We start from the raw sequence: 27,362 nt of genomic DNA, 5'->3' as shown, positions 1-27,362 counted from the left end.
AGATTCAGAATTCAGATTCAGAATTCAGATTCAGAATTCAGATTCAGAATTCAGATTCAGAATTCAGATTCAGAATTCAGATTCAGAATTCAGATTCAGAATTCAGATTCAGAATTCAGATTCAGAATTCAGATTCAGAATTCAGATTCAGAATTCAGATTCAGAATTCAGATTCAGAATTCAGATTCAGAATTCAGATTCAGAATTCAGATTCAGAATTCAGATTCAGAATTCAGATTCAGAATTCAGATTCAGAATTCAGATTCAGAATTCAGATTCAGAATTCAGATTCAGAATTCAGATTCAGAATTCAGATTCAGAATTCAGATTCAGAATTCAGATTCAGAATTCAGATTCAGAATTCAGATTCAGAATTCAGATTCAGAATTCAGATTCAGAATTCAGATTCAGAATTCAGATTCAGAATTCAGATTCAGAATTCAGATTCAGAATTCAGATTCAGAATTCAGATTCAGAATTCAGATTCAGAATTCAGATTCAGAATTCAGATTCAGAATTCAGATTCAGAATTCAGATTCAGAATTCAGATTCAGAATTCAGATTCAGAATTCAGATTCAGAATTCAGATTCAGAATTCAGATTCAGAATTCAGATTCAGAATTCAGATTCAGAATTCAGATTCAGAATTCAGATTCAGAATTCAGATTCAGAATTCAGATTCAGAATTCAGATTCAGAATTCAGATTCAGAATTCAGATTCAGAATTCAGATACAGAATTCAGATTCAGAATTCAGATTCAGAATTCAGATTCAGAATTCAGATTCAGAATTCAGATTCAGAATTCAGATTCAGAATTCAGATTCAGAATTCAGATTCAGAATTCAGATTCAGAATTCAGATTCAGAATTCAGATTCAGAATTCAGATTCAGAATTCAGATTCAGAATTCAGATTCAGAATTCAGATTCAGAATTCAGATTCAGAATTCAGATTCAGAATTCAGATTCAGAATTCAGATTCAGAATTCAGATTCAGAACTCAGATTCAGAATTCAGATTCAGAATTCAGATTCAGAATTCAGATTCAGAATTCAGATTCAGAATTCAGATTCAGAATTCAGATTCAGAATTCAGATTCAGAATTCAGATTCAGAATTCAGATTCAGAATTCAGATTCAGAATTCAGATTCAGAATTCAGATTCAGAATTCAGATTCAGAATTCAGATTCAGAATTCAGATTCAGAATTCAGATTCAGAATTCAGATTCAGAATTCAGATTCAGAATTCAGATTCAGAATTCAGATTCAGAATTCAGATTCAGAATTCAGATTTAGATTGAGAATTCAGATTTAGAATTCGGATTGAAGATTAACCTGGAATTTGAAATTGGAACTTATATTCAAATATTAGAATAAGTGTTTTAACTCAAAATTCAAACTTTAGAATCAGAATAAGATTTCAGTTTTAGTTTCCAGAATGAGATTGATCATTTAATAGTCATATTACTTTCCCCTCCTTTTGTGGGAATTTTTTCTTCTATGCATGATTGAGCTCTAAAAAAGGTATCATGCTAGGCCACGTGTCACGGCTATCCATCAATATTGTAGTTGGTTTTACTTATTCAGTAAAAAAAAGCATAAAAAACAGTATGATTCGAACCGGGACCAGCAACGTGAAAGTTCTGGTTGCTACCACGGCACCATTTCAGCGTGTTATAAGTCTTGGAAATTCAACTGTTTGAATACCATTCTTTCCATACATAAAATGAACTTCTTACATACCAGTTCGCTTTTCCCCAAAAAACGTACTATGCATCATTTTTTTATATTGAGATTGGAATTTTTCGTGTTTGAATATCTGAAATCATACTTATATGGGGCCGTTCACATACCACGTGGACAACTTAGGGGGGGAGGGGGGTATGGAAATGTCCGCGCTTGTCCACGGAGAGGGGGGTAGGGGTTTGGGTCATGTCCACGTGGACATACTTACTTTCAAAATATTTTCTAAAGGTGAATAAATATTAAGATGTTTAAATCAAAATTTTAAAATGGCGTACCTTTCCAGTTTAAGTTTAAACAATAAGTAGCCACTTGAAAAAAGTGATAAATATGATAATTAAGAAATTAAAATTTTTTAATTTTTTTAATATCAGGAAATTCTTATTCGGTTTTACAAAATCAGCCATTTCTATAACAAAAAGGCAAAAAGTGGTGTTTTCTAACTGTAAAGGAATCTATCATGTGTATTCTATATTATTTTATATATTTCCAAATATAACTTACGCTCTGTTAGAAAGGCTCCAATCCACTGTTAAGTGTATTAAATCGGGTTTTTTCTAAAGATTTTAATAGTTTTTATTACCACACCGCTTTGTAAAAAAACACTGATATTTTATTCTTTTTTTCTTCATTCAGAACCGAAAAATAGCCGTTACTCTATGCAAACTAGCAGATCTCGATAACCCAAACATTCCTAGCTCCGAGGTAAGTGGATTATCTTCATTAAGATTTTTTACTTCGGGATTTTTATCCCTTAGGATGATTCATCCCTTAACCCGATCTTCATTAAGAAATCTTCAGAATAAATCATTCAAATCAATACCTACCTCGCAGATCGACAATTTCCTCCGACAAATATCCGAGCTGTCGGATGTGCATTGGATCTGTGGAACGGTTCAGCTTGGGATGCCTCTTCTGGTGACGGTAAGTGTGGCAATGCGCGTTTTCGCAAACTTTTTTAGCAAATATTTTTTATATTTAATTTTAGATGTTCAGTCTGCTAACAACGTATATGGTTATACTCATACAATTCGAGCCGGGCAAAAATAAACATGAATAATAATGTCAAAGTTATCATTTACTCAAACGGTGTAAAACAGTATTATGTGTGTTGAAATTTGATAAAAATATATTTTTTCGATCCCTGAATCTGAATATCTCACTTATAACTTTAAGTACCTATATGAGAATTTTTGATTAATGTGTCATTTGAAGATAATAGAATTTTAATTTTTTTTAAACAATTTTCACAATTTTGCCCTCTATCCGCGTTTCTCCAGGAGCTGTTCATTTTGGGTAGGTATATTTCAACTATTTTGGTAGACTTAACATGCCCAAAATACCTGATAATAATTTCATACGGTGTTATGTTTATTTCCATAGGCTAGTAGGTACAATCGAAAAGTATGAGAATATTCATGAACACTTCAATATTTTTGTTTATAATTGGCAATTGTACAAGTAACGACGGTACTTCAGCAAAGTTGTTTCACGATGGTCCCATCTCATTAGTTTAATTATAGGTTGCGGTGGGAAAACTCCATGATACCTCGTTAGTCAAAGCTACACCCTTTATTCAGTATGTTGCTGGTAGCTAAGCAGAAAAGAACCACACCATCTGATTTAACTATTCCATGCTGCGAAAAACCGAAAATAACAAAGATGTCATCCATTAGTTCTTTGTTTGCGTACTGCGTACAATAATTTTTTGTGTTCCATACGTCCCATAATCAGAATTGGGCAAATCTGCTGTTCAACGCCCTATCCACTTGAATCCGAAAAATTAACTAAATATGGAAAAATTTGCAGAGGACTTCAATCAGTCGGAGCATTGCTGGTTATTACTATTTATTCAGCCATGTTGATATGCTCGAAAATGTTCAAGAGCCATAACGAAGAATCAACATTTTTCATCAAAGCTATAAACGTGATGGAGAATGTTTTCGACACATTGATAATTACATTGTTTTGTATTGAGTGTTTGCACTACAGACGGGCAATTCAAGCGTTCCTAAACGATGTTGCTACAGTTTTGAACAAATTCAAACCAAAGATTGATACACTGATCATTTCTTCTGTAAAGTATGCCCTAGCTACAGTGATTGTACTTCTGAGTATACAAGTTATATTAACAGCAAAAATGGTGTACGGTGAAGAATTCCTGGATGCTCTGCTAACAATATTTACTTTGAACATTCCGTTAACACTTTCAACAGTACTTGTAATTCAGTACTGTTTCTTTGCCAGCTTAATATTGTTATCAATAAAAGAGATAAGATTTACACTCAACTGTTACTTGAATCCGCAAATAACCGATATAGTTGGCAGCCATGACAAAATGTTGCAACATGTACCCGACATCGATTCCATCAGGAGGACTCACATGAGCGTATCCCTGCTGTTAGATCATCTTCATCGTCTGGTTGGAATTGTCCTAATAGTTTTCCTAGCCGGCACATTTGTGAACTTCAACATAGATTTTCTCGATATCTATCGGTTGTTTAATTCTGAACGCGCTACCTTTTGGCTGAATGTTGAACTGATGGGATTCATGGTTCTGCGCATCGGGAAAGCCTTCATGATTGTAGTGCCCAATACTTTGATAAAAAAAGAGGTACACACTAAATTTATCAACTGTTGCAGCTTAAAGTTTATCACTTTACAACTTTTAATTCCAGAACCAACAGATTTCCATTATTCTGTGCAAACTTTCTGAGAAAGATGTAATGCGCTCCAGTGACAGTGTAAATAGCTTTATAAATTACCACAAGAAAGTTAGCAATAACTGATTGCCTTTTCCTAGATTGATAAATTTTTCAGGCAGCTAACGGAGTTGTCAAACGTTCAATGGATCTGTGGAACAATAGAGCTGGGGATGCCCCTCTTGGTAGCCGTAGGTATATTCAATGAATTTTATTTTTCAAAATTAATCATACAGTGTGTTTCTATTTACAGATGCTGAGCCTCCTTACCACCTACATGATCGTTCTTATGCAATTTGACAAATCATAAATTATAATACTTTTCTTTAAGGAAATATGTAAAAGAAGAAGATTAATACTTTGAAAAGTGGAATGGTAAAGATAGAACGAGGATAATAGGATACGATAATCCATGCTATTGACTTTGTCCTTTGTTAGTTGAATGCGAGAATTACTCATTGAATAAAGTTATGATTAAATATATTAAGTACAATAGTACTAGCTCAACACTGTGTGCTTTGCAACACATCCGTTTATGAAAAATTCAAAACCAATGTGAAGAATTTAAAATCGTTGTCTACTACGTACCCACCTAAGGGTCCGGCGCCGACTGACCAACGCATAAGGCTGAGATAAAAGATCTCCACTGCTGGCGATCCAGAGCCAACGTCTTCACTTGCTGCCAGCCAAGGTTCTCGTCAACTGTGCGGATTTCAGCGGCTAGACTACGCCGCCACGAGCTTCTGGGCCTGCCTTTTCTTCGATGCTCATCTGAAATTCAGTCAAGCACCTCTCTGCAAATCTCGTTTTCATCTCTTCGCAGCATCTGCGCAATTTATCTCCACTTACGTTCCCGAATCTCGATTTCTAGCGCCTCATTTGAGATCCAGTTGCCAGGCCAACAAGAAAAGATGGTACTCCGCAGGCAGCGAATTACAAATACATGCAGTTTTCGCGTCGTCACCCAAATATGCACCAAGTTTCACACCTGTACAACAATACGGATTTGACGTTTGATTTAAACATTCGGATTTTCGTTCGGAGAGATATGGCGTGAGCGCCATATGTTTCGGAGATTCGCAAACGAAAATCGGGCCTTTCTGATCCGGGTTTCGATGCTTTTCTTGGTACCACCTTTAGGCGTTATCTGGCTACCAAGATAATGGAAGCACTCCACTTTCTCAACTTGTTGCCCAGCTATAACGAAATCGGAAGGATTTACTGTTTTGTATACTGGCTATATACTGGCTATATTGTCTTGTTGTCTTTGGGCGAGCAAAACAATATCGTTTGCCAGGTCAAGGTCGTTTAGCTGCTGCATTGTCGAAGGAACCACTTCAATCCTCGGTTTGGTCTACCTACGGTCAATCAATCCAGTCAAGATCTCATCAATTACTATGAGAAAAAGCAGCGGTGATAAGATACATCCCTGTCTCACTCCAGCAGTTACCGGGATTGGTTCGGACAAGACACTGTCGTGTAAGACCTTGCACCAAAATGTCTATTACTGTGCTTCGATGAAATGGGACTCCTCGTCGTCTAAGAGGAGCCCAGATTTTTTTGTAGTTCAGTCGGTCAAATGCTTTTTCGAAATCAACGAACACCAGCAGAAGAGAGTCCTGAAATTCGTTGATTTGTTCCAGTATTATTTTTAGCGATGTGATAGGGTCTACATCTGATCGTCCGGATTGGAATCCAGCTTGTTGTTGTCGGAGTGTAGCGTTTATTTTCTCCTGGATCCTGTTCAGGATCACTTTGCAGAGTACTTTGAGAGTTGTGCAGATCAAAGTTATGCCACGCCAGTTACCGCACTCGTCCAGGTCTCCTGCATCCAGACCGGGGTTTACCTCCCCCCCCCCCCATGATGATTATTTCTTAGTACATTTTTTTTCGTATTTATCGTTGTATTTAATGGGAAATTACTCGATCCCGAACGGTATTTAAAAATTACTGTTAACAAACATGTCAGAAAATTGGATGGCCTCTGTCGGAATTTAGTATGGGAGAGTGGGGAATCATGGGCCACTTTTTTTCGTTGTTCCATAACTTCCTTATTATAAATGATAAAATGAAAATAAAAAATGGTATGGTATTCAAATAGACCAAATAACATGCAAAGTTTATGAGTTGACCCAAAACTGTGATTTCCTAATTCATTTCGTTATTTTAAAGCAATTTCAGATGACGAAATAAAAAAGAGAGCTGTGTATGATCGTATAGATTCCAAAACCTGGCTCGCGAACGTTTTGGCAAAATTTCTTATATAGGATGGACAAAATATTTTTCATAACTTTTCATTTGGCATAAGAAAACTTTACAGATAGCAAAAACGTATTTTAAGTTCTGAATGTGTATAAAAACATGAAAATATAGGTGATTCAAGATGTGTGGCCCGCGATTCCCCACAAGCTATGATTTGCAAATTGGTTGCGTTTGTGTGACTTATTGATGTTTCATCAAAAATTCCTTTTCCACGTGAAAGATCACGACAAAACTAAGATCATAAGCGTATGAGCACATTTTTGTTATGCACTTTAGGTTCCCCATCCATGAAATTAGCGGGTGTTTTTTTTTAAATATGTAAGTAAATTTTACTAACTTGTTTTAGCTTGATAAATAAAAGAAACAGATGATGCGTAATTCAGTCAACAACATATAGGAATATATGCTCACGCAAAGCGACGACAATGACAGTTGGTTTGAGATTTTTATCTCAACAAACATCTGAGATATTAAAAGTGGCCCTCGTTTCCCCTTGGCCCACGATACCCCATTCTCCCCTACGTTTACAGGAAAAAATGCTATCAAAATTTTGTATGTCCGATAAATAGGAAATTAGCTTTCAGCAAAAAAAAAAGTATTATTAGCAGGCCTTGCAGATTAAGAACAACATAATCTTTCTAAAAAAACACTCTAAAAACAAAAATTCAGCTATAAAAACACATCATAATAACACTTGTAACAATTAATAAGATTTTATTCTACGTTACAAAATGGCTATAAATAAACAATAATAATAACAATATTATTATTAACAAATAGGTAATACGCATCAAGGGCAAAAAATGGACCAAATTAAATTTTAGAATGCTAATGTAAACTTTTCTTATGGCTGTTTCAACAAAAAGTCATAGAAATATTGCAAAGATCAAGAATGTTTGTATGTAGGGTGGGTGTTCCTAATTTGGCTAGTGCCTAATGTTAACATACCGTTCGATTTTGACTGTTTTTGACGTTATTTTCACTTAAATATCACAATTATAAAAAAAATATAGTGTTAAAAAATAATCATGTGAACTTTCATTTTACAAAAAAAAGTTTACTTACTCACAGGATTTTTCGTAAAATCCAGATTGTTTCAAAGGATGTCTAAATTGAATGGAATTGTTAGCATATTTCTTAAAAAAACATCTCTTTAGAAATGGAAGATAAAAGCTGAATTTGTCAATCGACTTTTTTGAATTTTTTCGTCGGATAGTTTTTTATCATGATTTTAGTAATAAGTCATAGCCATGTTTTTTTCGTGTAAAAATAAAAAAAATCTTATGTCCACAACTAGAAACGCTATTTTCAATGTGTTCCCAATTATGGACATAGTCAAAAAAATTCAAATTATATCAAAGTCATAGAATGTATTTGAAATATATTTGATTGACGTAAAGTAGCTAAAACCAATCTATTTTAGTGTATTTCAATGCTGAAAATTGTTGAAAACATATGTTTGTCAGATTGTGAAGAACGAGCCCTACGCGATAGAAAAGGAAACCATCAAGTTTTGGAGAGCTTCTCAACATAAATAGAATTGAAAGAAAAATTAAAAAAAAAAATCTAAATAAAAACGTTGTATACCGCCATCCGGGGCATAACGCAACACTTTTCAACTTCAATGGCTTCTAAAAACCTAATGTCCTCAAATAATCATACTGCTTTTACATCAAAAGTTTTAAGGTTAATCGGACATCAAATTGACGTAGTCTGAAAAATAATTGGTTTCACCAGTTGTTTTTAAATTTACAAAACTATGCGATTTTCACCCTACTAAGAAAGTTGGGTTGATTGCTACAATCTTTATTTTTTATTAAAAATCAAATGAAAAAGTTTGAAAAGTTATAGTTTTTGATATATTAGTGATTTCGTTTCCCATAAAGCACGATCTGCAGTTATTTTTGATTTTGTTCGAATTAAATTTCATATTTTTTCTATCAATGATTTTTTTTAAAGAAAAAGCTTAAAGATGTTGTATACATTTAGGGTTTAAAAATACTACAAAATATTCAAAATCATATTCAAACATATGGTAACAAGATTTAAACTGCGAATCATAAATGCATTTTAGCCCAGACTACACCAACAGTGTTGAAACTATCTCACGATGTGAGAAACTATGGCATCATCATTAAATGATAATTTTATTACATTTTATTAAAATAAAAATTGAATAAGTGTTGTGGTACACAAATGTTGCATCTAACTATGCTGTTGCATGATTGGATACGCGGATACATTTTTCCTCATTTGTTAACATTAGGAACACCCGTATGTTAATATTAGGAACAATTAGTGCCAAATTAGGAGCATCGACACACTTTCAAAAACATGATATTTTTCGTAAATTAAAGCTTGAAATGATTATTTCAAACCATAACAGAGTAAAAAAAAAATTGAACTTAGTTAACAAAAAATTTTATATCTAAGTGTTATAGATTTGGCCTACTAATATCAAATCTAAATACCTCTGACAAAATATAGCAAAATTAGGCTCACTTACCCTATGTATGTATGAAAACCCACCCGTTGCTCGCGGTTTTCAATACTGTTCATGCTTAACTTATAAACAATTATTGCAGCACTACCAAGAGGTCCGTTAGCACTGGCTTGGGACAGGTTTGACTCCTCTCAGTCCCTTCCAACTGTTCGAAACAAATAAAGAACTTTGCAAAGGTACCTAAGTAACCTAGTCATGATTTCAAATTTGCGAGATACTCCGGCTTGAACCCACAATTTCCGAAAGTTACACATTTTCAACATCATACCTCGTACCATTTAAAAAAGATTCTTAAATTTCGGTAATGAAAGAATACTTATCTTTATGCTATAAAAGGCTCAGGGGGGTTTTAAAAGGCCCACAAATCAGCACTAAGAGTATCTCTGGTAGCAGCTTGCCGAGATTGCTATGGTGATCGCCCGAGTCCAAAAAACTTATTGTTCCACACCACCATGCATATTTCACTTATTCAAAAATCACATTCAAAATGCTATCAAATAGAAGAACTTAGCATTGGAGCAGTCTGAAATTCGATTCGAGAGTATGGAGAGAAAAGGAGCTTCTTGGACAAAAAAAAATTCAGGTTTGAAACGGGGTCCGCTGGACATAACATTGGTTTGCGGTCATGTGTGCTTACGCAAATAAGAAAATTGCCTCAGTTCATGATGTGGCAAAAAAAAGTGGATCACCTCTGTTTGTCGTACCAAGGTAAGATGGGGTCTCAAGACATATAAGAAGCAGAAGATGCCGAACCCGATTCTAAAAAAAAAGCTGCTTTCGTCAAACCAAGAGCTCGTAAATTATATCATCAACTGCTGTGGGAAAAATCGGTGTGCGTTATCCTTGACGACGAAACCTATTGTGAGTTAGATTACAAAACGCTTCCGGGTGAATAGTATTGCACTGCTCGGGATGGCAAAAGTATTGACTAGATGGAGACATCAGTTTTCACCGAAAAATTCGATAAAAAGGCAATGGTTTGGCAAGCCATATGTTACAGTGGCATGCTTTCCGAGCCATTCGTGACCACTGACACAATAAATTCAGCTGTAAACGTTCGAGAATGCCTGCACTGCCATCCGCTATCCATGATCCGCAAGCATGATCGATCACCCACTGATTTGGCCGAATTTGGCATCAGTTCGATACTCAAAGGGCACGATGGCTTGGAACAAATCTAACAATGTCCAGATTGTATCGAATGACATAAATCCGCCAAATTACCTACAAGCGAGAACGATTGAAACTTTTGAAGCCCATACCAAATCGTATTGGAGAAAACATGTGAAGCCTGAAGATTCTTTTGAAAACTTTGCAAAAGAATGTGGTGAAGCTAATAAGCAGTCTTTTTTTTATTGATTCCCTGTAAAAGATGACTGTTGAGAACATAAAAGCGATAAAAGATTAATTGACTCCTAAATTGTGCATGTACTGTTCAATTTAAATTGTACTTAAATACAGTGGGAAACCCTATATAATAATGGAGGCGTTTTCTTTGTAGAACCCTCACGTATAAACGGATGGTCGGAATGAAGTGAAATTTGGTATCCGAGGGTTTTTGGGGGTCAGAGATGGGTTGTATAAAAGTTTCTAGAATCTCACTTTTTAGAAGGAAAGTCCCCATACAAAATCAACTTAAAATGGGACCCATGTCTAACAATTTTAGTACGATTTTCCTAAAAATTAATACACGAGCACGAAGACGTTAAGATTGATTTATTAATGCAGCTAGTGTTCTGTATACAAATGTCCAATGAAGAAAAAAAAACTTTTCTGTTACTTTCGAAACCTTTGTTTGGAAAATGTAACAACAAATGACAAAAATATTTTTTTCATTTCCGAGCCAAACCAACACGGGCAATCTATATATATAAAAATGGATTTCTGTCTGTCTGTCTGTCTGTCTGTCTGTCTGTCTGTCTGTCTGTCTGTCTGTCTGTCTGTCTGTCTGTTCCCTATAGACTCGGAAACTACTGAACCGATTTGCGTGAAACTTGGCAGATGGGGGTATTGGAGGCCGGGGAAGGTTCCTATTATGGTTTGAGACCCCTCCCTCTCTCATGAAGGGGGGGAGGGGCCTCCCAAACAAAAGACAATTTTTTGCATAACTCGAGAACCAATCAAGTAAATGGTATCACATTTGGCATGGGGTAGTATTTGGAAACGGGAAATATTTCTATGAATATAAGGTACCCCTCCCTCCTCTCAGTCGGGTGATAGAGAGGGGGGAGGGGGGCTACCTTACAATTTTCCATATATCTCGAAAACTAATCAAGATATTGGAACCAAATTTGGCATGGGATGATATTTGGATACGAAAAATATTTCAATGATTTTTTGAGGCCCCTCACTTTTTCCAATAGAAAGGGGGAGGAGGCCTTTTTATAATATTTTGCATAAATCAAAAACTAGTAAAGCAAATTGATTCAAATTTGGCATGGGCGGGTATTTGGAAACGTGATATGTTCTAATGATTGTTTGAGGCCCTTTCCTTCTTCCAGCGGGGAGATAGGAAAGAGGGAAGGGAGTTTCATACAATTTTTAGTGCATAACTTGAGAACTTCAACAGCAAATGGAACCAAATTTGGCATGGAACGATATTTTGGTACCAGAAATGCTGCTATCAATATTCGGTATCCCTCATTCCTTCAAAGAGGTGGAAGAAAAGGGGGAGGAGAGGTCTCCCTTACAATTTTCATTATAACTGGGGAGCTGATCGAGCAAATGGAACCATATTTAACATGTCTGGATATTTGGATACGAGAAATGTTGGTTTTATAAATTGAAGCCCCACCTTTTTTCAGCAGAAAGATATAAAGGGGGAAACGAGGGCTTCCATACAAATTTTTTGCATAACTCGAGAGTAATTCGAGCAAATGGAACCAAATTTGGCTTAGAGCAGTATCTAAGTACGAGAAAGGGTTCTACGAATATTTCATCTTCTTTGTGTGGAGATATAAAAAAGGGAGGGGGGGCTCTTTTACATTTTCCAGCATAATTGGACAACTTTTAAAGCATATGGATCTAAATTTGGCATGGGAAGGTATTTGAATACGAGAAATGTCTTTATAATATTTTGAGAACTCTCTGTTCTTCCTGTGAGGAAATTTTAAGGTGGGTGGGTGCACTCATACAATTTTTTACATAACTCGAGAACGTATTCAGCAATTGGAACCAAATTTCGCTTGGTAGGGTATTTGAGTAGTTACGAGGAATGTTTCTATAAGTATTTGGTACTACTACCTCCTTCCAGTAGTATGATTTAAAGGAGAGAAGGGGGCTCCATTACAATTTTTTGCATAACTTGAGAACTAATCGAGCAAAGGGAAACATGTTTGATATGGGAAGGCATTTGGAATCGATAAAATGGTAATATGCTTATTCGAGACTCCTTTTTCCTTCAATTGGGGATAAAGTTAGGGAAAAGGGGAGCTCACATAAAATTGTTTTGCATAAACTAAGAGCTTTTCAAACAAATGGAGTCAAACATAACATGGAAAATCATTTGGGTACGAGAAATGGTTCTATGATTAATTGAAACATCAGTTTTTTCCAGTTAGTGCGAGGGGGTCCAATACAATTTTCTTGGTATAGAAGTAATCAAGCAAAAAACATCAAATTTGACCTGGGAAGGTACTTGAGTACAGGACATGTTTCTATAGAATTTAACAGACCCTTCTGGCTTGCAGTATGGAGAGGTGAAGGACGGAGGGGGTTCCATATAAATATTAATGTATCGCTTAAAACTTATCAACCAATATAACCAAATTTGATATGAAAGTTTTTTATTACGAAAAAATTGAATCCCTACCTCCTTCCAGCTTTTGCGGATCGGAAGAGGAAAGGGGGGATTCATATAGGTTTTTTTTCATGAACCGAGCACTTATGGGCCGTTCAAATATTACGTAACGCAATTTTCAGTCATTTTCGAACCCCCAACCCCCGTTAAACACATTTTTATCAGATTTTCTATCAAAAATTCACAAACCGCAACAAACTGCTATACCCCCTCTCCCCCCCTAAACGCCTTACGTAATATTTTAATGGTCCCTTATAAAACCTAATAAAACAAAAATTTAAATAATTTTTTAAAATTTCAGTTATTTTTGAAGGTGTAGCAACGCACACCGGGTCAGCTAGTTTTATATAAAAACCTGGCAAAATCCGGGCATTTGATTTCTAAATTGACGACCAAAACTTCGGTTAATATCCGGGCAAATTTTGTCAAAACCTAAAAATTGCTCAACAAAAATCAAGATACATTCGAAAAAAAAAACGTTTTCATCAAAATTTATCGACAGATTTTAAAACCGCTGGCTTAACAGCATTCATTTGATTCTTCCGGTAAAGGCACACAAGAAATGTCTCATTGGATTCAAAACTTTCAATTGCACACACGCTCTTTCTGATTTTGTTGGAAAGTATAGAGCCTACTCTTTCTGTGAGCTGGTGGTGTTAGCATTAGTAAGATGCTAACCATTATATTCTAGAAAGATGTATGCTTTAGTCTAAGTAGAATTTAGATCTCTTCCAAGAAACATGAAATTTCACTGAGATCCTATATGTGTAAGTTCGTTTTTAAAGATTTTCGTACATGATTGTGCAAGTGACACATCTTGCACTTGTACGTATTTACGCCGAATATTGAAAGAAAAAAAAAAGATTATTTCAGTACATCTAAGTTTGAAGTTACGCTATCATGAACAGACTAAACCGATTGTTTAAAATCGACAATTATAATGTGTAACAAATACCTGACAACAAAAAACCTAAAAACTAATTGATGTATTTATCATTTCAACTTTGAATCCATGGCCAATCGATTTTTCAGAAATTTTCACTTCAGTAAAGTATGTTTTCTTAGATTTAGAGGCAAATATTTAATTTCTTTGCGGTTTCTACACTGTTTGCTTATTGCTCGGCGACTTGCAAAACTTAAAAAAAATCATTATGAAAACAAGAAAATAGGATCAAGTCTCCTCGTTCTCCCCTTCTTTTTTCGATTTTGTGTATTTCCCAAGTTAAAATTTCAAAGTAAATATCTCGTGCTCGTGGTACCGGTGTTGAGCACCCAATTGTAAAAAAGGTAAAGGATCCACTATTGGCTGCAATTCCGTTTTCAATCAAGTGTATCGATAAACCGATAGTACAGAAGTCGCCTATTCCAAGACAGATGAATTAAATGAAGTTTATTCAAATCCGGAATCATAATTCATGTTGTCCAACTTGACTCGCTAGAAGAAAGAAAATAACAAGAAGTATAAGCTTCCAAATTGAAATTCCTATTTACATTTCACTGGCCAGCATACCTACCCTAAGCAAGAAATCTTAAACTGCCCAAAAGAAAAAACACAATCACAGATGACGAGTCCATAATTTCGACAACAACAAACTTGAAGACAGATATGGATGGAGTGCTGAGAAGGCTCGCTGAATGAACTCCGCGGGGAAAAAGGGATGCTTGATATGTTAGCATCGGGAAAAGCAAACGCATGCGCCCCGCTTCCGGGACAAGCTATCGATTTTTCCTGCCCAGTTGTTTGTTGAATCATACCGAGCGCTTCGGGAATTTACCCCAGTAGTGGAACAGCGTTCGTCGCGCGAATCGGAAAAATTTCGTCTGGACTGGAAAAATTTGCCCGGGTGATTTTCTTTACGAATTAGATGGTGGGTGTTTTCAGTTTTTGCTTGTGAATAATTGTGGCAGAAATCAAGGAAAAATTGAAAGGATACAGCCTGGCTGGATGTATAATTTTGTGGTGTGATTGAAGTTTTTTTTTCGGAATATGATCTGGTGATGAATCATCCTTCGTTTGTGGAGTAAGGATATTCTATTTTGGCTCGAGAACACCCCACAGCCTCCACATCTTCTTAGACAAAACGTCAAACAGGAAGTCTACCGAACGGGGAAAATGTAAGCAAAGCAATTAGTGGATGTAGGCAACTGTGAATTATTGATGGAGAATTGGGTGAAATTTCACGGTGTTTGATATAAAGTCGGGACAAAAAAGCTTTCGGAAGCTTTAAAAGGGAACAGGCCATTTTTAAGGTTGTTTTGAAGAAGGAAGCCCCATAGATAATCGATTTTGCATTTACTCGTTTCGGGAAGCGAAAAAGCAGGGCAGCGAGGCAGTAGCGTCGAAAGAGTGCTAGTTTTCTATTATTCAGTTTGCTATTACTGGAAAAGAACGGAAACAAAGCACCAACAAAAAAAAAATCATCTCATCTCAGCATCATTTCTGGTAACATCCTTTCGCGGCATAGTTCGAGGAAACCCTTGTAGCAGACATCGAGACAACAAACAAGCAGCAAGGACAAACAGCAAGTTCACAGCAGTCCCGAAACGAAGGAGTCGAATAAAAGGATGGCACTGGATTTCGCTGCCACCTACAAAGTGCTGGTGCTCGGTGATTCGAACGTCGGCAAAACATGCATCGTACATCGATACTGTGACGAGCGATATTATGACACGTACATCTCCACCATCGGTAAGTGGTTTCTATTTGCTTCGGTTAGATATGTACATTTGTGGCAGTGGATTTCTAGTCGAAGGGACAAAGAACTAATTATTTTATTTTTCACCATAAACAAGACTAGACTAGAAATAAATATTTCAAAAGATCCTTATTCTTTTAATCAAAAGCTATAAACGTTGTTTGTTCGATAAAAATTAACTGAGTTTAGTACTTAAAATAGCTTTTCGAAAAAAATATCGATATTGTGATAAAATAGTACAGGAAAAAACTTCCGAATTTTAAAAAATTGTGAGGTTCATGCGCGGTCCTTTGGAAGGGAAGGAGGGGGGAGTGATCTGTGTAAAAAACCGTTACAAAATACACGAAAGCGCTCGAAGCTTTTCAAATTTCGAAAGTTTTCCGTGAGAGTGTTTTTCAAACAAAAAGGTTATTTATCACCGAGGTTGAAAGAAAAAGTCGGTCCTCTAAACTCAATCATCTGTACCTAACTTGCTAAATTTCACCAAATAACTTTTGTTGACTTATTCGAGTGATAAGTTTGAATTTGTAGAATATCTACTATATACAGTAAACTAAAATTATTCAGTTCGGCTAATTCGTAAATCTGACAGCTGTCAAATTCATAAGTTACAGCTGTCAAATTTTACGGACCTTATCCGGCGAAAAAATACCGAAACTCGACTGACCATACAAAGATCATATCTAGAGTTTGTTTTGATTAAGTCGTATGAACCAATGTAAACAAAATTAAGTTGTAGGCTGCAAACGATTGATGAATGTGTGTTCTACGTTCGGTGAAAATTTGGTTTTATTCGAACAATAAATAACTTTAATAAATTGATTTGAATTTAAGACGTCAAATGACTTTTTAATTTTCGAGTGTAATTTGGTTTTAACGACGTTTTGCGCTGCACTGAGTTGCCGTGCAACCAAAGGTCGCAAAATTAACTTTTTGGAAGGTGGCTTAAGCGACTTTATGCATTTTAGCAGAAAGCACGTCGCTGAGTGTCGAAAAGTTAAGAAATTTGTACCGAAATGGCTTGTGAGAGTGTTTTTAGCTTAAGTTCTTCGTTGCTGTTGCAAGGTAAGTTCAACAAACGTTTCTTTTATGGCTGGACAGTTTTCGACTTCGTATTTTTTTCATTACAGTGGCAGTGGATAAGTAACCCGCTCCACAATTCGGATATTCTATATATGCGCTATATATGCGCTATATCACCTGCGGGGATCCAGATAACACTCCAGTTGTTAAAAAGTAAGTCCTCTCTCTTTTATGCTTTATTTTGAGGTACATTTAAAATTGCCACGTAAAAATTTCTTGAAATCACATGCCAGTAATTGTGCCGATCTCCATATGAATATAAATCGTGGTACTTTAGTACTTGGAGCTGGTTAGCAGGAATTAGCGAAGTTTCAAATAAATGAAATCCGGTTTTGAGAGAAAATGTATCAACTTGCAAAACGACGTTTCAACCAAATATATAATGCAAAAGGTTGTATGTGCATGTTTACTGGAACTACTAAATCTATGCTTGTATTTATTACATGAGCGTATTTCTTATCTTGTTTTGCATCGCATACGAAATTTTCAGACAAATCGGAGCGATAATTTTAATATAAGAATTAAAAATGTGTATCAAAACTTCAACAGTGATTTTCTCGAAATACGTCAAGTGGCTCTTACGACCTAATCAAAACAAACTCTAGATATGTCAAAAAATTGACAGTTGTTAACGTGACAGCTTGTTACGTTTCCGAAAAACCGGTATTGTTGAACCGAAAATTAGCTGAGCTTAGCTTTGCTTAACGAACCTACTGATTTCTAAAACTCATTAAAGAGCCATTTTCCTCCCTCAAACAAACAACATTTTTCCTTGTAAAGATGTTTATTGTGGAAAGTTTTTACAAGAATAAGAGCTTTGTATGTGTTTATCCCGGTGTTCCTATATTTTAAGCCGTTATCACAATTCGACAATTTTAAAAAATGTTTTATAATTTTCATCAAAACCATTCCTAAACAGAATAAAAACTAACAAAATCATGTCATTATTTTTAATTTTAAAAACAAAGGTTTTAACTTACTAACTAACTAACGTAAGCATTTCGAAATTGGCAAGCAAGATTTTGCTTCATTTGTTCATTTATTTTATACATTAAAACAATTCAAATTCATAGTCTTAACAATCGTGTAGGTAGATAAAGCAACCCAGCAAACATTATTGTAGCTATATTTTTATGCTGTTTTGATATACGTTCCATATACATTATAATATGATCTTATAAATGTTGAAAAAACAGCAATATACATACACACATTACATTTCTTTCTAAAACGACGAAAACTACAAAAATTGGGCGTTATCCGACACCTTATTCGTACCTATCTAAAGAATGCAAGAGAGCGCAAGATTTTGCTCTCATAGCCATCAAATCGTTGATAGCGATAATATTTTCCAGTTCTCTCATTGGCCAATATTAATTGATTCCCACTGATTTTTAGCCATCTGAATGCACTGCTTATTGCAGAGAGAATTTGACGTTGATTTTTTCACTTGAAGGCCACGCGGGAGCAAAATCATTTCAAAATTTACAAACATGGCGAACTTTCTATCATATCTGATTTAAACTAACTTCAGACGACATTTTATACGATTTTTTTAACTATGCAGTTGGAATTGCGATTCGTAAACGGCTTCAGTTATCATTTCTAATACGATTTCATGCGTAATTATATATTTAAATTTTACATTTTTCTAAAACGATGAAAACTTCACTAATTGGGCGTTACTCAACACCTTATTCGTACCTATAGTAAAAAAACAAGAGAGCGCAAGATTATGCTCTCAAAGTCTTCAAAACGGGGAACTGAAATGAAGGGAGAAAATTCGTCAATGATCACACAAATAGTGCAGCCAATGACTGAATTTATGGTAATTTGTGACAATTTGTTAGAGAAAATCGGAAGGTTTGAGTTCAAATCAAAGAAACCAGTGCTTAGCGAGAGTGAAAATGTGCTAATTGTTGCAAATTGTTGTAATTTGTGAAGCAGTTGTGGAATTTTGATCATTACCACTCCAAATGCAAAGAATTCTCTCTTGATTTCAATCCCTTGCTTCAAGGTATTGCCAACGATAATATTTTCCAGTTCTCTCATTGGTCAATATCCTATCTGACAACCATCTGAGTTTTATCCATTTTTTTTTGGTCGTCAATCCCCATTTGACCTCCACCAATGTTTTTAATGCTGTTCCGTACAACCCATTCTCCATCAAATTAAAAAAAATCAGGAAAAATCACTAATCGTACTTCTACAGCCAGAACTTGAGGCTGAATCCCGAAGAATAACAAAACTTTTTGTTATTAATTTAGTCTTAGTTCATGCCTTAAATTATTTTAACATAAAAACATTAAAATAATTAAAAACATAAAATGGTCGGGCCTACTGTGGAGCAGAGAACGCAGAGATATCAGGAACAAACAGAAAGAAGAAGCGTGGACTACCAGAATCAGTTGGAAGCATGCTAAAAAGTGCTCCTTGTTGATAGTGGGAGTATCATCCTTCCTCCAGCGGCTGGAAATGAGTTTATCTGTACACAGAAATCGTAAAGCAAGACAGCGAATCAAGGTGTATAAAATATTGAAAAATTCAATCCTTCTTATTAAACTCAACTATTTTAGATTTCTGTGTTCCATCATTTCTGTCGTCCACCAAGGATAAAGCGCCTTTAATCGCTCTTAAAAATAAAAAACAAAAAAAATATTAATAGAACACAAAACCTTTCGAGCTCTTTGAGAACTCGAATAATAAAAAATAAAACGAAAAAGAAATAAGTTGGACTGAATTGCACGATAGCTTGTATGCAACAATATTGCACACAATATCATTGCACAAAATCTGTAAATCAAGTAATTTCTTATCGAAAAATTCTATAAAATCAAGAATATAAAAGGTGAAATATGTATCATCTTGAAATATTTGTTTTTTTTTTCTTGTAATCTTTCGGATATTTGATTTTTTTTTAGAAATTTCCGTAAAATAATAAAAACTTTATTTGTTTCCCCCTTCGGGTTGTTTTGGAAATTTCGAAGGGGGAAGGGTTACAAAAACAGAAATTGATATTTGTTCCAGCCTAATTCTTCGTCTCCAAACGATAACAAACATTAACCAAGTATTGGTTTGACACATTTTTGACCAAAAACTTTTGTTTATCTTCACGAAATGATAAAAAGAGGGGAAGCATAGAATGAAATGGTTCTCAAAATATAGAGGGTTTAAATCTCCAGACACCACTTTCTTCGCTTGACATTTCACTGCTTCCGACTTTTACTGATAAACACATCAAGTTTCAACTTTGGAGTGTAAATAGATGCTTTTTTCCCAAGTTTATATTAACTTTTCACTTAAAATAAATATTAAAAAAATTCAAGAGGGAAGGAAAAAAAACGAGTGCGTTCCGAATTGACCAACGCCTACTTCTCCAGAATTCGGACAAAACCAGGCTAATTTCCAAAAATCAGCGAAAAATTGAGGCTTATCAAGTTATTAGGTTAGGTCACTAGAAATCAGGTAAATCCTGAAAAATCAGGTACATTGGCAACCCTGGTAACGGGGCTCTCAGGAAATACACCCGTCACCAGTGATGTCAACCTTCCAGATTTTTCAACCTTCCAGAATTTTGAGTTTAGATACAAAATGTTCTACAAAATAATGAAAATTCTAAATGGTCAGGGTGTAATATGGTATGAAATGATTAGAACTTATGCATGAGGATTTAAGAAGTGTTCAAAAAGCTATTAATAATGGGAATGCTTCGAAGATATATGATAAATTGAGAGATAGACATAGACGGTAGTCTCAGGTTTTGATAATAAAAGACACAAACAGTGTCCGGCACCAACACGCTATTCCGCTAATCGCTAATTAGTCCGATAACTTTCGGTTAGCGAATTTATTTTCACGTTAAATTTTTTTTCAGCTAGCGGATAAGAAAGTTCCGGTAATTTTTAGTTCCGCTTACTTAAGAACGCTACTTCTTTGATGTGTTAATTTTGCCATAGGCCTATTGATCATCATTCAGATTTCAGATTTAAAATTTTGATTCCGATCAGGTTTTTAAATTTTCGTTAAAGATTGATTTCAGAAGCTATTCGATCTCTATTTGGACTGGAATGGTAGGAATAAGCGTATTTTTGAATTGTTTTCACTTGAATTTATGTCTTAAGCATAAGCCTTCTTTAAATATAAAAGAGATGAAAAAGTTGTGAAAAATTGAAATTTCCAGAACAAAATATGTCAATAAATCAATCAATCTTTTGAGTATTAATAGCTTAGCTTGATTGACTACTCACATCCACCCTAAATCATTGAAATCGAAATGCAATCTGAAACATGTTTAAGACCAATATTTTTTAATTAGCTTTGTAAACTTCGTTGATGTTTTTTAAATGATGAGATTTTTTAAAACAAGCACATTTCGAATTCCATGATCGCAAGGCGTGGCTCAGTAGAATGAATTCCACATCGCCAATGGTTGCTACTCCGTGATTGACCGAGGCCATCAACTTTGCCCAGAGGTCAAAAGAATGGTGTCTGGGATTGACAGCCCATTCACAATGAACAAAATTGATGCTCTCTCTTTAAACATCAATAACGGCGCCGGCCACGTCCTAGTAGTCAAGAGATAGATTTTGAAAAAAGAGAGAAAGGGATAATAGAACAAATTTATGCTTTAGGACCGAGGTCACCTCTGCATCCTAGCAAATAATTTTTTTGGAAGATGGGTTAAGGGATATGATCAGGAGACACTTTTGACTAGTGTTAAAATCCGACAAAACAATTGATATTAACCTACGTTCCTACTGATATATAAAAGAATTAAAAAAAAAATCGTCCTATAATTGTTTAAAATTGATGTAACCATTGAAATTCATTAAAACGTTTTTTTTGTTATGATTTGACCCTCGGGAAAACGATGGGTTATTATTAAACGAATGAATCGTTGCATGTAATAAAAACGAATTCTACTTTTCGTTTTTCTCGTAATTTTTCATCAAAACTATAATAAAGCTCCAATGTCTTTGTTATGCACTAACAATGTTACAAATTATTTTTTTTACGACTCCCCTTTTACTAGCCCAAAGTTAGGAAAAATACCTTAATAAAACCATTTGTAAATAAAAAAGAAAAAAAAATTATAATTTTTGTCAAGCTGGGCTGTGAAAACGACCTACTTTAAATTCTTATTTAGCAAAAAATAAAACCATCATTTTTTGATAGAGTCTTAATTAAATTGATATTTATCCGTTCTTCTCAAGGGTTTCCAAAGATTGAGATTAAATTTTAAACTAGGTTATTTCACATGATAATCGGAATTTTGAAACAATCTTTTCATTTGATACTTTAAAATATTTTATTTTACTCGAATCACACTTTGGACTTAATTTGGTCTAGGTTAATTAATATTCCAACCAATCTGTGCAGTAGACTTTTTGCAAAATCTATTTTAATTTTGGATTTCGAAAAATACTTAATGAAATCATTAGTTTTGTATGCAAAGATCCGATGGTATAATAATAATTGATTATTGTATGCGAATTATGGAAGTTTAAATTTTTTTTATGTAATGTTTTAAAAAGTTATTGTTATGTTTAGCGTAGCGAAGCATTTTAGGAGTAACGAAACTTCCTTAAAATTGTGCGAATTTATTTGTACACTAATTAAAACAGTGCACATTTTAATTATTACGTTTAGGCGATTGAAACACACATACACGCGCGCGCGCGCCTTACCGCACATTTGTCGAATGAATGAAGAATCGCACATCCTAATTTCCAATAAAATTCGAAATTTGTGTTCCAATAATTATGTATCAAAAAGCTACATTTAATTAATAAGCACCTTCCTTCATGAGCTTTGCAAGTGGAAAGCTGGACTTCAAAGTAGGTACCGTATCTCCAAAGCAATCTCACCCGTACCTTTCTAATTCTCCGTAGGAATAGCTCATCACAAAAAAAAACCATCCAGATTCAAAACCCACACCAAAATCCAGGAATCCACCCGCAATGAACATGAAAGTTTCAATAGAAATCACTTATTATGGCAGAGTAGAAACAGATAAATAAATTGATACTTAGCTTCGATCCATTTTCCGTTCAGACCATTCCGAATCCTGAAAAATCTGGAGCAACTTCATACTTGCATTCCGGTACATTTGTAAAATTAGCAATGAGTTTTATAAGACTTCCTAGACTTTTGTGAGGACCTTCTTCATCTAAATTCTGCAACTTTCCTTCCGAATGTCTCTTCTATGACTTTTACCAATCAATCAATCTTTTGAGTATTAATGTCAAAAAAGCTGAAAAACTATTTCGGACAAAACAAAACATCTACCTGAAGAGAATCTTTGCATTAACTTATGTAAAAAATATTTGATAAACAATTGAATATTTTGAAACAATCGATTCAAAAGTTTTTCCTTTTACTTTCCACCAAATACGCTAACTAAAACTAAAAGTGGACTGATGCAACTGACATGGACAAAAATATTACAAAACCAGTTCAAAAACTGCCCCTATTGATATCCTTTAACAATTTTTCTAGTCAATATTATAAGTAAAAATGGCTGCAAAATTTGTGTTTTGCTTTTCTTTTTCATAACTTTCTACTATCGATTAGCAATCAGCGCTTTATTATAGATCGATAACTTTTACGCAACATTCAGCGGATTTAATTAGCGATCGCTAACCGAGTTAGCGATCTAATTAGCGCCGCTAACTATCAGTTAGCGATACCGAACACTAGATACAAATGATTACCAAACGATTATGAAACATTGCAATCTGGCGACCAAAAAAAAGGTCACACCCTTGAAAACATCGTTATCCAGACTTTTCTAGACATTCTAAATACTATTTGTTCTCTCTTGATTGTTGTTAATGTTATGTTTACATTTATCTGTCAGTGTTCTGATGAAGTAGAACACTAGTACAACACTAGGATTTGTGTAAAAATTTTTCACATTAAAATAAGAGGAGACAACGACGTTGTTATCAAACAGAAAGATTCAATAATTTTTAAATCAGCCAACAACTCCATTTCACCCAAGATAAGAAAACTGACAGGTAAATGTAAACATAACATAAAAAACAAGCAACATACAACAAACAATTAAAAGAATTTTCATTTGTATAATTTTTAGTTTTTGTATTTTAATTACTGAATATTTTTGGCCCTCATAGACCCTTAAATTAACTTAAAACAACACTGCTCTCATTCGTTTACTGATCGGGGTATGTTACACTCCGCTATTTGCTTCTGTCCTTAGGTCGTTAGTGCACTGGAGCGAAACGTTTATCACGCTGGGATTAATGTCTGAGTGGTTTAAATGTCACTGGCAAGTAAACGCCATTGCTAAGTACCAATTAAAATTTAAGTGATAGAAAAAAGCCATAGCAATTAATAATTCGTATGAACTGTTTCGAATTTGTGTGGATTCTTTTTAACGTAATTTTTCATATACACCAACAGTCACAACGGTGTAATAATTGTAATCATAAGAGACGCTGTTCCGAAACCATGACCTTTCTATCGCACTCTGGGGGGTAAAAAACGGAAATGATTTCCCACCGCCAATTTCGCGCACTTTCTTCTGTCCTCTATGCCTACGGTCCTTTATGAAGTTTATATGCCACAACAACATTCATCGTCCATATATTGCTGGAAAGGTTCATAACCGGGATTCAATCTTCTTTTTTATCCTCCCACAACCACAGGAATCGATTTTAAGCAGAAGCTCATCAACCTGGACGGGGTGCCCATCAAGCTGCAGATTTGGGACACAGCCGGCCAGGAACGGTTCCGAACGTTGACCACGGCCTATTATCGGGGCGCGATGGGCATCCTGCTCATGTATGACGTCACCAGTTTGGAGTCCTTCAACAACCTGTCCTACTGGCTGAGGAACATCCAGGAGGTAAGTGGGCTTAAGGGCGGATGCAAATGCGGAAATCCAATTACTCTTTTAACGGAGCGTGAATAAAAGGAAAACTGCGAAGAGCTGCGAGATGAAATGAAATGACATTTCCACTTTTTTTTTTGTACAGAATGCTTCGCCGGATGTGGTCAAGGTTCTGGCGGGCAACAAGTGCGAATGCAATCCTCCACAGCGAGCGGTGGAAAAGGACCGGGGTGATAAAGTAAGTCTTCGTTTATTTTTTTTCGAATCCTCATTGATGATAAGGATGTAATTGTTTTAAGAGGGCTATTAACAGTCGCGTTTGAATTTGACAATCTCATCTTGCTTAACGACGTCATTATGAAATGTGTTGGAATGGATTTCAAATGTTTTACAGTACATAGTCACTTTTCTAAATAACAACAAAGTAACAACTTTGGTTACTTTGCGATATAAATTTTTTTTAACCAAAGTATTGTATGCGTTTTTCCTTAATCTATAGACTATAAACAACAAGCCCTCTCAAAGCAGTTGTCTAGATAACTTTAAAAGTACGTTATACAATAGATAGGTTTCAAAAGGGCTTCACCAAGAAATGATCCTAGATAACGTACCTTGTTACCGAAAACTATTTCTTGCGTAAAATTAATATTTTCAAAAAAGTTGATTTATATTTTGAATTTGAAATATTTAGAATCAATTATAGACTAAACATATTTTTTTTTCTATCAAATAACTGAAGAATCATACACAATAATCGATCTTTCGACTATCTCCAGCAAAAAGATGTGTCGCTCTAGATTTATCGTATAATTGAAAAAAGGAAGATGAAATACAACCTACCGTTTTGCTGCCAAATTTGCAAAATAAAAATAATTCACACAAATATTACTAGCTGACCCGGTGTGTGTTTGCTACACTTCTTAAAACAAATGTAATTAGAAAAAAATGTTTGAATTTTTTTTGTAGATATAATTTTAAATCAAAGATTATTTCATCCTATTAAATAAAACTTGATCTTCAACTTGTTTTTCAAGATCTGAAATCTTTTCTGTGTTTCTGAATTTTTGATGAGCTCTCTAATCATGACAAAATGTATGTTTAATTCGTATGAATTTTCTACCCTCTCCCTCTTCCAAAGTGGAGAGGGCTCACGAACTTTCATAAAAACCTCGTTTGTATCTAAATAACGCCACATGCCACAATTTACTCCGTTTGTTTGATGAATTTTCAATTTATTCCGAATAAAATATGAAAAAACTTGTTTTCTTCCCTACACCGACCTGAAAAAAGATGGTCACTTTTGATTGATGAGTGCTCAATTTATACTAAAAAAAGCTATATAGGAAACCCCCCTCCGCTTTTCCCTTTCCCATCCATTACTACTTAAAGGAAGTTGGCGTTTCTAATAATCATAGCCATTTATGGCTATCCACCCTTCTTCCTTCCGTTTTCTCCCTGCAAGGCGGAAGGAAAATCTTAGAAATATATCTCGTATCCAAATATCTTCCCAAGTCAAATTTAATTCCATTCTCTTGATTAAGGCTTAATTTATGCCAACAACATAGTATTAGATTGTAATAAACTTATTGGAAGAAGAGCGGTGTCTCAAATTCTAAAAGAACCATTTCTCGTGCGCTATATAATCCTTTTCCATGTTAAGTTTGGTATGGAAGCCTCCCTACTCCCTTCCTTTTTCTCAATGAAAGAATGGAGGGGTTTCAAATAATCATATGACAAATTCTTGTATCATAGGCTCTCCCATAAAAAAATTGGTTCCATTTGCTTGATAAATTCTCAAGTAATGAAAAAAACTGTAAAGGAGTCCCTTTCCTATTTCCCCACTGGAAAGAGGGAGTGGTATCAAATATCGATAGAGAGTTTTTTTGTTCTCAAATATCCTTCTATGGCAAATTTGGTTTCATTTGTTCGATTTGTTCTCCACCCAAGCAACCAAAAGTCCCATAAAACAGGTACAAAAAAGCAAACTCAGCCCCATAATTCATATAAAGTACGTGCTATGCAGCTCAAAATTTATGTTCTTATTGATACTTTCAAGTTCCAAAAAAATCTTAATGATCTTCTATTCAGCTTCCAGTGGCCTTTTAATTCAGCTTCAAAAAAATCGTAAATGAGCAAAAAATTCTCTCTCTATTTGAATTGCACCCTTGGCATCGGTTAGTATCACCTTCTCTTGATTATTTACTATGTTCAGTATATGGTGCCGCCATAATGCCAAGCGTTGGATTCCAAACTAGAAAAATTGCTCAATTGCTTCTTTCCTACAATTCCTTCATATATCGCATCAGAATGGTCACCCAAATTACTTATTGAAAAAAAAAACTTGCCCAGCATAGGGATCAAGCCCCGACCTTTCTGGTGAGAATCAAACACGCTACCACAAGACCACGCCTAGATGTTGTTCTAACTGAAGCTGAAACTCGAATTGGTGATGTGATTTTGAAAGCACCTCAATGCACTTTTTGTGACTTATTAAATCTCGTTTTGAGCACTTTTGTGCCCTTTATGTAACCTTAACCCCTCACAACGTACATAAAAATCACGTTCGCAACTTTCAAGTTCATTAATGAGTACATATGTGTATTTCACTAATGGGAATTGGGCAAAATAAGTCCTGTTTTGAGCACTTTTGTGCCTTTTATGCGACTTGAGTCCTTTACAACGTACATATAAATCACTTTTACAACTTTCAAGTTAATTAA

At 34.9% G+C, this 27,362-nt stretch overlaps 3 protein-coding genes across 4 annotated transcripts in view; all 3 read left to right on the top strand.

Moving 5' to 3' along the window:
• LOC129752431 (uncharacterized) overlaps positions 1 to 2,877 on the top strand; it is a 33,655-nt gene extending 30,778 nt beyond the window's left edge. The window contains exons 2-4 of the mRNA XM_055748211.1: positions 2,379 to 2,447; positions 2,577 to 2,666; positions 2,731 to 2,877. Of these exons, the coding sequence (XP_055604186.1) occupies positions 2,379 to 2,447; positions 2,577 to 2,666; positions 2,731 to 2,802 (231 nt within the window). The 3' untranslated portion in view covers positions 2,803 to 2,877. The remainder of the gene's footprint in view (positions 1 to 2,378; positions 2,448 to 2,576; positions 2,667 to 2,730) is intronic.
• Positions 2,878 to 3,485: 608 nt separating this feature from the next.
• On the top strand, positions 3,486 to 4,892 carry LOC129758420 (uncharacterized). Of its 2 annotated transcripts, none has more exons than XM_055755918.1 (4): positions 3,486 to 4,356; positions 4,421 to 4,486; positions 4,546 to 4,635; positions 4,698 to 4,892. In XM_055755918.1, exons 1-4 carry the CDS (start codon positions 3,601 to 3,603, stop codon positions 4,752 to 4,754), a joined length of 969 nt encoding a protein of 322 aa, XP_055611893.1. In that variant the 5' UTR covers positions 3,486 to 3,600; the 3' UTR covers positions 4,755 to 4,892. The 2 variants fall into 2 exon arrangements, with proteins under 2 accessions (XP_055611893.1, XP_055611895.1); XM_055755920.1 differs by having other exon boundaries at positions 4,546 to 4,639.
• Positions 4,893 to 14,748: 9,856 nt separating this feature from the next.
• Positions 14,749 to 27,362, top strand: part of LOC129755779 (ras-related protein Rab-8A) — a 30,420-nt gene continuing 17,806 nt past the window's right edge. Inside the window, exons 1-3 of the mRNA XM_055752423.1 lie at positions 14,749 to 15,697; positions 24,458 to 24,657; positions 24,788 to 24,880. Coding sequence (XP_055608398.1) covers positions 15,574 to 15,697; positions 24,458 to 24,657; positions 24,788 to 24,880 — 417 coding nt within the window. The 5' untranslated portion in view covers positions 14,749 to 15,573. The remainder of the gene's footprint in view (positions 15,698 to 24,457; positions 24,658 to 24,787; positions 24,881 to 27,362) is intronic.

This window comes from Uranotaenia lowii, chromosome 3, assembly GCF_029784155.1.
Source record: "Uranotaenia lowii strain MFRU-FL chromosome 3, ASM2978415v1, whole genome shotgun sequence".
NCBI classification, from domain to species: domain Eukaryota; kingdom Metazoa; phylum Arthropoda; class Insecta; order Diptera; family Culicidae; genus Uranotaenia; species Uranotaenia lowii.
The sequence above is the reverse complement of the archived record's forward strand: the minus strand, read 5'-3'. Positions and strand labels throughout refer to the sequence as shown.

Excerpts from the sequence above, each read along its gene's own strand:
- LOC129758420 (XM_055755918.1), top strand. The coding sequence starts at position 3,601 with ATGTTGATATGCTCGAAAATGTTCAAGAGCCATAACGAAGAATCAACA. Across the intron at positions 4,357-4,420 it reads ATACTTTGATAAAAAAAGAG|AACCAACAGATTTCCATTAT; the intron begins GTACACACTAAA and ends TTTTAATTCCAG. Across the intron at positions 4,487-4,545 it reads TAATGCGCTCCAGTGACAGT|ATTGATAAATTTTTCAGGCA; the intron begins GTAAATAGCTTT and ends GCCTTTTCCTAG.